At 39.9% G+C, this 13517-nt stretch overlaps 1 protein-coding gene across 1 annotated transcript; it reads left to right on the top strand.

Annotated features, from left to right (window-relative positions):
* The first annotated feature begins 1153 nt into the window (after positions 1 to 1153).
* Positions 1154 to 8781, top strand: CYTL1 (cytokine like 1). Its single transcript, XM_036763959.1, has 4 exons — positions 1154 to 1297; positions 1889 to 1933; positions 6987 to 7115; positions 8635 to 8781. The coding sequence occupies exons 1-4, from the start codon at positions 1154 to 1156 to the stop codon at positions 8779 to 8781; spliced, it is 465 nt and encodes a 154-aa protein (XP_036619854.1).
* Positions 8782 to 13517: the final 4736 nt, after the last annotated feature.

Raw genomic sequence — 13517 nt, 5'->3', positions numbered from 1 at the left:
TGATAATTTCTATTACATTAAATTAAAATTTTAATTAAAAATTAATTTAATTAAAATTAATTTTTTTTAAATTGCAAAATTTGCATTAAATTTGCAGAAATAAAACCAATGTAGCCAAGACTAGTAGGGTAGAACATAGGGAGCTGTCACCTCCCTGGTCTTGAACACTATTCCTCTCTTAATTCATGCTAAAATTGAAATTTTTTTTCACTGCCATATCATATTGTTGACTTACATTGAGTTTGTAACCCACTAACACTCCTAGGTTTCTTCACACAATATCTTCCTATAGGTATGATACTGATTTTTTTGAGCCTAAATAAAAAAATGTTACATTTATCCCTATCACGTGTCTTCTTGTTGAATGTAACCCAACACTGCAATTTGTTGAGGTCTTTGTAGAAGATGGTTGTGTAATTTACTTTGTGAGCTATTCCTTCTAGCTTTGTGTCATCTTTTAGTTTGCTAAATATGCCATTTTTGCCTTTACCCAAATCACTGATAAAAATTTAGCAGCACAGGATCAAACACCAATCCATGAGGCCTTCCAATAGAGACCCCCTTCTAAGTTGGCTCCTTTTGGGTCTGGCTACCTATCTAGTTCTGAATCCACTTAATTTTGCTAATTCCCCAGTGCATATCTCTCTATCTTCTCATCAAGTGTAGAGACCATTCTTTGCAGTTGTGAGATTCTTTCCGGCTTTGAGACTCTGACATTTGTGACTATAGTTCATCAACCATTATGACAAACTCCATCTTCAGCCTCCCCATACCTCAAGCAACAAAAAACTCGGGTCTTTTCACCAGTGCCTCGCTGACATAACCCTTTCCTTTTTCCTACCCTCTGGTCCTCACTGCTCTGACTAACTGAAGGTCTGTTCAGGAGCTGAAAGGCTAAAGTGTTCCATTTGTGTTTGTTTTGTTATCCCCCTGCCCCTCCTTTTTCTCACCCTCTGGCTGGACAGTGTGCCCAGCCCTGGCTCTGGGGACTACAGGAAATTGAGAACTGGAGCTGGTTGTTCCTTGGACCACCCCCAAACAGGTTTCCTGCATTGATTCTGAATGCTGTTTAAATAAGAGGGTGTGGCCACCTTACTTAAGCCCCTGAGCCCAAGGTGCAGTGCCTTGGATCTTACCAGACAAGAGCAGAACCATGAAGCTGCTCTTTGGCTTGGTGGTGCTTTTCCCCATTTGCCTGTTGGCTAATGCAGCTCCTCCAACTTGCTACTCAAGGATGCTGAATCTAAGCAAAGAAATCATGGATTCCTTTAACACACTACAGAATGAAGAGCCCCTGGTAAGTTTATTGCTCTTTTCTTTTTGGATATTTTAAGAGCTTCCATTCCTTCCTCAGAAAAATTAGCCAGTTGGACTCAATGATCTGTAAGGTAGGTATCTTTCAATTCTAACATTCTCTGTTCTAAGGTTCTTTCCATCTCTAACATTCTGTGTTCTAAGATGCCTTCCAGCTCTAATAATAAACATGGATTATTATATAAATGTCTTTTCCATCTCTAACATTCTGTTTTCTAATACTCCTTCCAGCTCTAATAATCCATGTTCCACATTCCTTTTCAGCTCTAACATTCCGTATTCCAAGATTGTTTCTAGTCCCAACATTTTAATTTCTAAGATCCTTTCCACCACTAACATTCTGTGTTTCAAGATCCCTTCCAAATCTAAAAACCTTTGTTCTCTGTCCTAAGTTCCTTTTCAGTCCTAAAATTCTATGTTCTAAAGATCCACTCCAACTCTAAAAGTCTATCTGTTATGTTACAAGGCTTGTTCTAGCTCTTAATCCTACAAGCGTATGAAAGGCTACCTTACGAAATCTGTTGGGTCCCTCAAGAATATTAAATAATAAATAGTCTGTTTTCCTTACTTCTAGGAGCCCTGTGTGGAGGGACTGCCAAAACTTTATTTGGATATACATGTAAGTTAATTCTTTCTCAGATCCAAACATTAGTCGGGGGCCTGTGCATGTATCAGGGTCATGGGAGGGAGGAAGAAAACTATTACTGCATGGAGGGTTTGGCTGGAGACCAAAGCTCATAGATCAAACAAGGATGGAGCTGAAAGGAACTTAGAAATATCACTTTAGCCAACAATCAGTGTGAAACGTAGATCAGTGTGAGAAAGTTATGCAAGAGGGGAACTGAGGAAATGGAAGACAGGGTACATAAAGAACAAACATAGTGTAGTAGAAAAAGCACTGAATCTGGAATCAGGATACCAGGGTTCAATCCTATCTCTGGGGCTTTATTCACCATGTAATTTGGGGGAAATTCCTTAACAGGAACCTCAGTTTCCTTATCTATAAAATGGTCATAAAGTTTTTATTACTTATCTCACATGGCTTACCTGACATGCACATGTGCCTAGTGAGGAGTCTGGGTCTTGGGCCATATGCTATTTTCATGCTTTGTGTGATCATAAGATCAATCCTAGAGCTGGAAGGAGGCTTATTCAAATGACTCCATTTCACACAAGGGTAATAAAATAACAAATTAGGACTGAAAACCTAGGTTCTCTGACTAAACCCAGTGTTTTTCCATAATACCATCTAAAGAAAAAGTCATCTAAATGCTAGATTATATCTAGAAAAAGAAGAATGACTGCTAGAATTTTCTGATGAGTGAAAACTGTTTATTTTTCCCCATTTAAAGCAAGAGATTTTCCACATCCCTGTTGTTATCTACAAAATAGCATTTTACCATTGCTCCAAAAGTGATTGGTTCTGAGCAATATGTCTGGGACAGTCAGGGCAGAAGCAATCATAGCAGTGATAAATCTGTAGTCCCCTTTGTTGTGAGTGTGTTATCTGAGGAAGACGTGAAGCATAAGTTAGTCAACAAACATTTGGGCTAACCACCATAAGAGATACAAAGATTTACCAAGTCCACCTCAGTGCCTAAAGAAATTATAATCTACAATATACTAGGAAATATAATCTAGTAGATAACACCCATATAGAAATAACTATAATGCAAAGCAGAATAGCAAAGTTCAATAAGAGAAGTATAGGCATACCCCATAAAATGTTTATTGCTACTGGGAAACATGACTTCGGGTGAAATAATATTAGTTAAGGGAGTCAGTCCATTTCATAGGACAATGTTATAAATGGGAGAACAGCCAAATGATGTTACTAGTAGAGTTTTTAAATCATCTTCTGGGAATTAGTTAAGTGATGAATAATACATTAACATTATTAACAATGTGGTCAGTTGGTCAATAAGCATTTATAGGCACTGCGCTAAATGCTGAGGATACAAAGAAAGGCAAAAAACTCTCTGATATCAAGGAGTTCACAATCTTAATTGGGAAGATAGCATACAAACAACTATGTAGTGATACATTAAATATGCTGTTGGAGAATGGTCTTATGGAAACAAACATAAGGACTGAGCTGGAGGAGGAAGGTACCCTTAGACTTTGCTTGACTCTAGTTAGATCTATAGGTACAGTCATTCATTTCTGATAAAACCATTCCCTACTTGGCTTGCTGAAGCAAATCATTCAAACACTGATAATCAAGTTTCTAAAGATTTTATTTAATATTTATCTGTGCTCTGAGATGGGCTGCTGTTCTCACAAATCAAAAGATGATGCTCTGGGAGTGGGACCTACAAGCAGAGGAGTGGTCCTTCTGCCATATTATGTCAATGTAGTTGTGTTTATGGTATGGCCCTCAGGCTGGTCTCCTTCAGCTATCATCTGATGGCTTAGCTGTGTAGATGAACAACCCAACCGCTGATGGCTAAGCTTCACATAGTAAAGAGAAATACCACTGGGGAGTCTGGCAGTATGCTTGTGGCCAGAGAACCTTTCAGAGTTAAGCGAATCTTGGGACTGAGGGAGTGTCAAAACTGGGATTTGGACCAAAGAGTTTAAATGAATCAATCAACATGCATTCATTTGTTTTGCTTAGACTGCGCACTGGCTATTAGTTTTCTGTTCCTACTTCTCGAAAGAAAAGCAACAGTTGCTCTTACCCAAAGATCTTTGAGAACAAAGGGGTCACTTAGCATTGATTACAATTAGGCCCTACTACAGTCAGTACAAACAATGAGCTATCAGAGTTCAGAGGAGGGAGATGAATTATAAAACATCAGGAAAGTGGTGAACATGCCTTCTCAAGTGGACTTAATGTGTATTAAGTCAATCTAGCACCAAATATCAATAATTACTCTATGTATTAAGGAAAGATAATAATTGGCATAATAACATAGCCACATTTCAAGGCAATCATTTTACCTTAGCTCCCACATTGTCTGCTACAGTAGTCTACACTAAACCAAATTCATAATTTCAGCTCCATTAAACAAGGATTGATTGGAAATATACTGCATACAAGGCACTGTACTAGGTAGTGAGAGAGATGGAAAAAAGAATGGGGCTTATTAGATTAAGGGAGGAGATAAAACAAGAAAACAAATGACCACAATACAAGCCAGCAAGCATTGATCAAATACTCTGTCACATAAAAAACTAGTGAATTACAACACCAGGCAGAATGTCATGGAAGAGCTAGGAATTTTTCTTGGGGTTCAACTGAAGGAGGAAAGCAAAATGGCAGAGTAGTCAACGAACAGTGCTGGTCATGAAGTCAAGAAGACTTGGGCTTTAACTCCCAGTTCTGAGACTCAAACTCTGTGATGGCAGACAAGTCCCTGGGCCTCTTTCAACCTGATTCCTCATCTGCCAAAGAGGGATAATTAATCATAACAACAACAGCAACAACACATATATGGTACTTTGCAAAACACTGACCATGTTGGCTCACTAGATCGTCACAATTCTGTGTGGTAGCTGCTTTCATTATCACCCTTCAACACATAAGGAAATGAGGCAGACAAAGAGAGGTGGGGATTGGACCAAGGTCAAACAGTTAATAACTGAGGTAAAATTCAACTCAAGTCTTCCTGACTCCAAGCCCAGGACTCTCCCCCATTGTGCTACCTAGCAGCCTCTGAGTGACAACTGACATTTAGGTTGATTTTTAAATGATTTAATATTACAGCCAGAAAAACTCAGAAAACACTACCAACCCCTTCATTTTACTCATGAGGTGTAATTACTGGCCCAAGGTCATATATCTAGTTCATAGTGGCAAAGCCACTTGGGGGGATGGGGCAGAGGGTCTGCTTCCTAAACTAATTGAAGATTCTTTCCACTACACCACCTGAGTACCTTCTCATCTGCTTCCTGTCACTGGAAACATGCCAGGAGTTTGGAACAAAGATTTGTAATTAAGCAGCAGGGGAGAGTGATAGCCAGCCATGGAGTTGTGATGGCTGGGTTCATGTCCTGCCTGTGACACGTCCTGAATGAGTGACTCTAGGCAGGTCAACCTCTCTGGGCTCCAGACAACTCTCTGAGACCATAAGCTGCAGAAGAGGTGCCAACTGGCATTGGGAAGGGACTTTCCTCACCAGGGAATCAGGCCTCTATCACTGTCCTATAAAACACTCTAAGGTTTGCAAAGCCCCTTTTATATACACTGTCATTTGGTCTTCACGACAATCCCAGGAGCTAAGAACGACAGTTACTATCACCTTTACTTTGTAGACAAGAAAGCTGAGACTAGGAAAGTTAAATGACTTAGTTGAGGTCTCACAACCCGGAAGCATGCCAGGTGGAATTCAAACCCAGCTCTTTTTGGCTACAGGTCCAGCACCTTCTCTACTAAGCTATACCGCTTCTACTACTCCCCACATGGGTATCATGAGGATGGTCTAATAAGATAGTGAGAGTGATGTGCTTTGCATCTGAAAGCTGAATAAGTAACAGGAGAAGAAAAAAAGTCAAATAATTTCTGGCTAGATATAACAAGGAAGATCTTGTGAAAGAGGTGCCTTTTGAAGTGGACCTCGAAGGATAAGTAGGATTGTGCAGATAGAAATGTTGGGGAGGAAATATAGAATCAAAAGCTAATAAATGACCTTAATTGTCATTAAATTAATGACAATTTTTAAGAAAACAAAGGATGATTAGGTCAGGTCCCAAGATAAAACAGAAAAAACTTATTAACTAATCTAGTTCCAGGTAATATTTTTCATTATTGGAAAACATGGGAAGGGGAGAGGATCTAGACTGATAGAAGCAACTTGTATAAATCTAAAATTGACACTAGTGTGATCATTGTCAAGTCTGTGAGCCTCAGTTTCTTCATTGATAAAATAGGGATAGAAATGCCTGTAGTATCTACCTTATGTTATTATTTTTATTAAATGAAATAATATATGTGAAGCCCTTTGTGAATACTACAACACCAGATAAATGTCTACTATTACTTTCACCCACCATCTTCCTTCACAAAAAAAGGTCCACTTGACCCATTAGAGCAGTTACTATTATCACTGTTGTTACAAATTGTGACATTGGAATGTGGAGGATCTGAGTGGCTTTTTCAAGGTCACACAGGCAGTCAGTTCATGTTAGAGTGCTGACTAGAATTCAGGTCTATTGCCTCCTAGTTCAGTCCTCTTTGAGGTTCTTCAATCATTTCAGTCGCATCTGACTCTTCATGACCCCATTTGGGGTTTTCTTGGCAAATACACTGGGGAAGTTTGCCATTTCCTTGTCTAGCTCATTTTACAGATGAGCAAACTGAGACAAACAGGGTTAAGTCACTTGCCCAGGGTCACTGAACTTGGGAAGATGAGTCTTCTTGACTCTAGGCTTGGCACTGTCCCTTCTAGCTGCATCCTCAGGCCTCTTTACACGACACCATCGATCACATCTATGCCACCAATATAAGTATAAAATGGAGAACAGATACGAGATGAGAGAAGAAAAAAATAACTGTATCATAGCTCCTGGAACATGGTAAGTGCTTAATAAATGGTTTTTGAGTGACTGTGTTCCTTCACAAAGTCAAATGAAAGTCATTTCTTCTAGTCAAAGAGCTGATACTCCATTGAAGGAACTCACATTCTACTGTCTTTCTGTTTCATTCTTCGTACGATATCCTACACTTTCAGAATTACTGTGTTCTGGCCAAACTGCGGGACTTCGTAGCATCACCCCGCTGTCGGAAAGTCGCGCAAGTAGGTGCCCTGAAAGACAAAGTCCGGAAGCTGTACACCATCATGAACTCATTCTGCAGGAGGGTATGTTAACGTCTTTAAAGACATCTTATATTTGCCATCATTTATCAAGTCATTACTGAGCTCCTACTACATGTGAGTCCCTGGGCTAGAAACCTACTATGTGATATAACAGAATGCAAAACGTGCTCCCTTCCTGAATGGAGACTATGATCTATTGAGGAAGAGGAGCCACATATATATAAAAAGACAACCACCAATACAAAGCAGATTATAGCAAGTCCCCAGTGAGTGCATAAGTGCTCAGAGAAGGCAGAGATTTCTGTCAGGGGGTAATTAGGCAGGGGTAGGCCTTGAGCTGGGTCTCCTAAGAATCCAGGTAGCATACCGATGATAGGCAACAAGCTAAAAGAAGGAGATTCATAAAAGAGAGTAGTGGCCAATAAGAATAGAGCCAGAATGTGAAAGGCCTTGAATGCCAGGTTAATGAGTTTAACTCTATCCTATAAGCAGTAAGAAGCTATTGAAAGGTTTGGAAGATGGATATGGGAGGGTAAAATTTGTGCTTTAGAAAGATTCATCTGGCAGACTAAATAAGGTGGACTGGAAAAGGAGAGAATAAAAGCAGGGAGACTGGTTAAAATGACATTGTAGTAGTCTGGTCACGGATTATACAGTTGGTAGCAATGAGAATAAAAAGGAAGAGACAGACACAAAATAATATCATAAAGGACAGACTGGCAGGATTTAATAACTGATTGAATATATTGGGGTAAAGAACTTTAGTAGTATCCATTCTTCAGTCCATTGTTAGTTTCTCTGTTCTTTGAGATAGTTTTATTGGTTAGACCATGCAGCTTAGTAATATTCCCCAAATGCCGAAAAGATGTTTAAGTGGATGAAGGAAAGCAGGGAAAAGGTGGAGTAAAAAATGATTCTGAAGTCTCAAAACTGTATTGTGAAATGCAATCTGTGATGTGATTATACCTGGTGCATTTGCATAATCACACAAGGCAGGACAATTAATTTGGTGGAACAGGAAGGCAGCAATTTTGCCAATAAGGCTGATGAGGGCACCAGTTGCTCTTCCTCTCTGGGGCTGCTGGTATTCATTGAATACTAAGCAAAGCTAACCCAGGCTTCTGGGCTGGTGTTCCTAAGCTGGCTCATACTGTAGGACTGAATTTATTAAATAAAGGGAGATCAAGGGATGTAGGTGAAAACCCTTTTGAATGTACAGAGTCTGGTCACCTGGGGGCTCTCTCTGTCTGTGTCCTTAGCATGATTCTGATGTAATCAGCAATACTGAAACCTACCAGAGGTGTCAAGGCATAGCATCCACAAAAGGGCTGAACAATGATCAGTTTCCATCATCAATGTGAATGGCAGCTGTCTCCTTGACAAGACCTTCTGGGCTCTCCTCTCTACCATATGTGTGCCTGTACTACAGGCTGCAAAACTGGCATTTCAAGCCCCCAAGAGCACACCAGGAGTAGGACAGAGTGTTCTTGGACTTCGTGGAGTGTTAGCCACCTCTTTTCCCTCCTTTTGTAATGCTGGCACTCACCTCTTGTTTCTGCAGGACTTGGTGTTCTTGTCTGATGACTGTGAGGCCCTGGAAAACCCCATCCAAGCTCCCACAACTGTGAGATCCCAACTTAGGTCAGAGCCAAAGGAAGTTCCCAAGATGTTTCCAGTTACACCAGCTGCCAAAACCTCAACTGGCTAAAATCACATGCCCAACTAAGCTTGCGTGTGTGTGCATGTATTATCTCTAACTTCACTGTGTATTTTGCCATCTCCAGGAAATGAATAAATCCATTGCCTACCTGGAGAGCTGCATGTCAAAGCTGGGCTAGAAAGCTTATTTTTCACTGGGTATTTCTGCTCTTTCTACATAGCCAGAAGGCCCAGATCTGTTTATTTGAACAGTAAGAATGAAATGGCAGATTTGTTTCTTCCTCATGAATAGCTAGCTTCATAGCAAGCAAAAGGAGGTGTTTTCATTACTAGCCTAACTTGGTCAGAGCAAAAGTTCCTTCCATTCTTATAACAGCTTCATTCACAGCTATCTAAACTATTTTTCTCAAGCTAGTCATAAGATAAATAACAGATTCTACAGTGACTTTTTAAAAAATATTATCTTTGCATTGTTCTTTGAATTTCTTTTGGTAGATTGTGTTAGGAGCATTGTGTTTGAAGGAATAACCCTTCTTTTCAAAATTGGTGAAAACCTTAATTAAAGATCACTTTTCACAGAGAAGCAAGAATATTGTTTGTGAAGCATCCAACTGTCATGAATGTTCTCTTGTTTTTGATGATTCTCTTATAACTTTCTTTTCAAAGCAAACTGTATTTCTCTCCATTTCTGTGTGAGCTGGGAAGTCACCATTGTAGGTGATATTTTCTGTCCATGATACAATGTGACACCCAGGGGCCCTGATGCCACCATGCAAGGCCACCATTTCTTTATGCATTTCAGGGATTCTCCACTTTTTCATCACTTTGCTATGTGCTGTGTGATCCATGTGTCAGTGGCAATCTGATGTAACTATAGTTATCCCTTCCACATCACAGAGTATGGGGGTGCAGAGCCCCCATGATTTGGAAAGTCGATATAAAATTTTTTGCCCCTCCCTTCACACCAGGGAGGAAATCTGATTTTTTTTCTTTTTCTTTTATGGGATGTTTACAATACCTTTTTGTAAAATTTGGGTTAAGTATTTGGTCATAGGCTCTGTGTCAACTGCTGACCTTTATATGTCATCTATGGCTTCTGCAAAACTCAAAAAAAATTCCCATTTAATTTCTTATGATAACCCGAGATGCATCAAAACCATGATGGGGAAAGTTGTGATGTGGAAAGGATAACTGTACTTTTTTGGACAGTGTTCCGCAGAAGATATGAACTAGTTAGTATGCTAAAGCAATAAGCTTTTATTGGAGGTATATTTTAATTCACACAAGGGAAGATGCTTGGAATGGAGAAAGGAAGGCAAGAACGCACCCAGATCAGTTATTAGAGAGACCAGAATAACATCAGAGGAATCTCCAAAGGAGCAAGATATGTCTGTGACTTAGTTGAAGTGGAGATAGAGGGTTGTCCAAGAAATGATCCTCTATCCACAGTAAGAGGAAGAAAAGGACTGATTGATGCAATGAGAGACTCCCTCCAAACCAAGAAGCCAGGCAATACCAAACTCTCATCACTCACCCAGGCCACTGTGAGCACATCTGGGTTGTCCTAAAACAGCATACAGGTATTTTTTTTAGATCTTTCTTTTTTTTAATTTTTTATTCCATACTTTATTATTTAATATTTTTAGTTTTCAGCATTGATTTCCACAAGATTTTCAGTTACAAATTTTCTCCCCATTTCTATCCTCCCCCTCACTCCAAGATGGCATATATTCTGATTGCCCCATTTCCCAATCAGCCCTCCCTTCTGTCACCCCACTCCCCCTCCCCCCATCTCTTTTCCCCTTACTTTCTTGTAGGGCAAGATAGATTTTCATGCCCCATTGCCTGTATATCTTATTTTCCAGTTGCATGCAAAAACAACTTTTTTGAGCATCTTTTAAAACTTTGAATTTCAAATTCTCTCCCCTCTTCCCTCCCCACTCACTCTCTCTAAGAAGGCAAGCAATTCAACATAGGTCATATATGTATCATTATGCAAAACACTCCCATAAATAGTCATGTTGTGAAAGACTAACTGTATTTTGCTCCCTCCTATCCTGTCCCCCTTTATTCAATTTTCTCCCTTGACCCTGTCCCTTTTCAAAAGTGTTTCCTTTGATTTCTTCTTCCCCCATCTGCCCTCACTTCTATCATCCTGCCTTTCTTATCCCCTTTCCTCCACTTTCACGTGGGGTAAGATACCCAACTGAGAGTGTATGTTATTCCCTCCTCAAGTCAAATCCAATGAGAGCAAGATTCACTCATTCCCCCTTACCTGCTCCCTCTTCCCTTCCAATGAACTGCTTTTTCTTGCCACTTTTGTGTGAGATAATTTACCCCATTCTGTCTCTCCATTTCTCAATATATTCCTCACTCATCCCTTAATTTGATTTTATTATTTAGATATCACCCCTTCATATTCAACTCACCCTGTGCCCTCTGTCTATATATATATGTATATTCCCTTCAACTACCCTAATACTGAGAAAGGTCTCATGAATTATACACATCATCTTTCCATGTAGGAATGTAAGCAAAACAGTTCCACTTTATTAAGTCCCTTACGATTTCTCTTTCTTGTTTACCTTTTCATACTTCTCTTGATTCTTGTGTTTAAAAGTCAAATTTTTTATTCAGCTCTGATCTTTTCACTGAGAAAGTTTGAAAGTCTTCTATTTTATTGAAAATCTATATTTTGCCTTGGAGCATGATACTCAGTTTTGCTGGGTAGGTGATTCTTGGTTTTAATCCTAGCTCCATTGACCTCTGGAATATCATATTCCAAGCCCTTTGATCCCTTAATGTAGAAACTGCTAGATCTTGTATTATCCTGATTGTGTTTCCACAATACTCAAATTGTTTCTTTCTGGCTGCTTGTAGTATTTTCTCCTTGACCTGGGAACTCTGGAATTTGGCGACAATATTCCTAGGAGTTTTCTTTTTGGGATCTTTTTGAAGAGGCGATCGGTGAATTCTTCCTATTTCTATTTGACCCTGTGGCTCTAAAATATCAGGGCAATTTTCCTTGATAAATTCTTGAAAGATGATATTTAGGCTCTTTTTTTGATCATGGCTTTCAGGTAGTCCAATAATTTTTAAATTATCTCTCCTGGATCTGTTCTCCAGGTCAGTGGTTTTTCCAATGAGATATTTCACATTGTCTTCCATTTTTTCATTCCTTTGTTTCTGTTTTATAATATCTTGATTTCTCATAAAGTCACTAGCTTCCACTTGCTCCAATCTAATTTTTAAGGTAGTATTTCCTTCAGTGGTCTTTTGGACCTCTTTTTCCATTTGGCTAATTCTGCCTTTCAAGGTATTCTCCTCATTGGCTTTTTGAAGCTCTTTTGCCATTTGAGTTGGTCTATTTTTAAGGTGTTATTTTCTTCAGTATTTTTGGGGTCTCCTTTAGCAAGTCATTGACTTGTTTTTCATGGTTTTCTTGCATCACTCTCATTTCTCTTCCCAATTTTTCCTCTCTTCTCTTACTTGCTTTTCCAATTCCTTTTTGAGCTTTTCCATGGCCTGAGACCAATTCATATTTTTCTTGGAGGCTTTTGATGTTGGCTCTTTGACTTTGTTGTATTCTCCTGGCTGTATGTTTTGATTTCTTTGTCACCAAAGAAAGATTCCAAAGTCTGAGTCTGAATCTGAGTCTGTTTTCGCTTCCTGTTTATGTTCCCAGCCAACTATTTGACCCTTGAGCTTTGTGTCAGCATATCACTGCTTGTAGAGTAGAAAGTACTTTGTCCCAAGTTTAAAGGGCTGTGCTGCTGTTTTTAGAGCTACTTCTACACAGCAAACTTTGCCACACCAGCACTCCTCCTCCCCCAAGAACTGCCAACCCGGACTACGACCTAGATCCAAGCAGGCTCTGCACTCCCTCTCTGATCTACCACTTAATTCCTCCCACAGGGTGGGCCTGGGGCTGGAAGTAGCCACAGTTGAAGCTCTGGAAGCAGCCCCAGAGCTGCACCACTTCCATGCCCCCGGGGCTAGAGCCTACCATGCACTCCTTTCACTCCAGCAGTTTTTCCACTATCCTTCTCTGTTGTCTTTGGCATTTGTGGGTTGAGAAGTTTGGTAACTGCCACAGCTCGATGATTCAGGGCCCTACATCCTGTTCCACCTGGCTCCCAGTCTGGTTGATCCTGGCTTGGCCCATACTGGGCTGTGCTCTGCTCCGTTCCCAGCTCCATGTGATAGACCTTTCCCAGCGACCATCCAGGTTTTCCTGGGCTGGAACCCTGCTTCCCTCTGCTATTTTGTGGGTTCTGCAGCTCTAGAATTTGTTCAGAGCTATTTTTTATCAGAGTTTGGAGGGACCTGGGGGAGAGCTTAAGCAAGTCCCTGCTTTCCAGCTGCCATCTTGTACCTCAGTACAGGTATTTTATAGCAAAGAATGTCATCTTACCCAAGTATGTCATTTTTTCCCCATCTCTGATGTTACTAATCGATAGGTGATAGCTAGTAAGCTGGTAGTTTCCAGAATGGAAGATTCCAGAGGAGTGCAATGCCAGGCAAGAGGAGTAAATGTGTCTAGAGTAGAGAGACAGCTTGTTGTAAAGAAATTAAACACACATCAAGAGAAAATGAATATAGTAGTATAATGTTCAATAAACTCAAAGATCACAGTTACTATAGTACAGACTCACTATAACTATTGAGAAAACTGGAAAGCAAGATCTAACATTCCACAATAAGCTCCAAATGGGTACATGGCCTAGAGAACAAATGTCACATCATAAGCAAATTAGAAGAGCAAAGAAGAAAATACTTCTCACA

This window comes from Trichosurus vulpecula, chromosome 6 (assembly GCF_011100635.1).
Source record: "Trichosurus vulpecula isolate mTriVul1 chromosome 6, mTriVul1.pri, whole genome shotgun sequence".
NCBI lineage: Eukaryota > Metazoa > Chordata > Mammalia > Diprotodontia > Phalangeridae > Trichosurus > Trichosurus vulpecula.
The sequence above is the reverse complement of the archived record's forward strand: the minus strand, read 5'-3'. Positions and strand labels throughout refer to the sequence as shown.

Coding starts and splice junctions, on each gene's coding strand:
- CYTL1 (XM_036763959.1), top strand. CDS start 1,154: ATGAAGCTGCTCTTTGGCTTGGTGGTGCTTTTCCCCATTTGCCTGTTG. Junction 1,298..1,888: donor TACAGAATGAAGAGCCCCTG/GTAAGTTTATTG, acceptor CCTTACTTCTAG/GAGCCCTGTGTGGAGGGACT. Junction 1,934..6,986: donor AACTTTATTTGGATATACAT/GTAAGTTAATTC, acceptor CTACACTTTCAG/AATTACTGTGTTCTGGCCAA.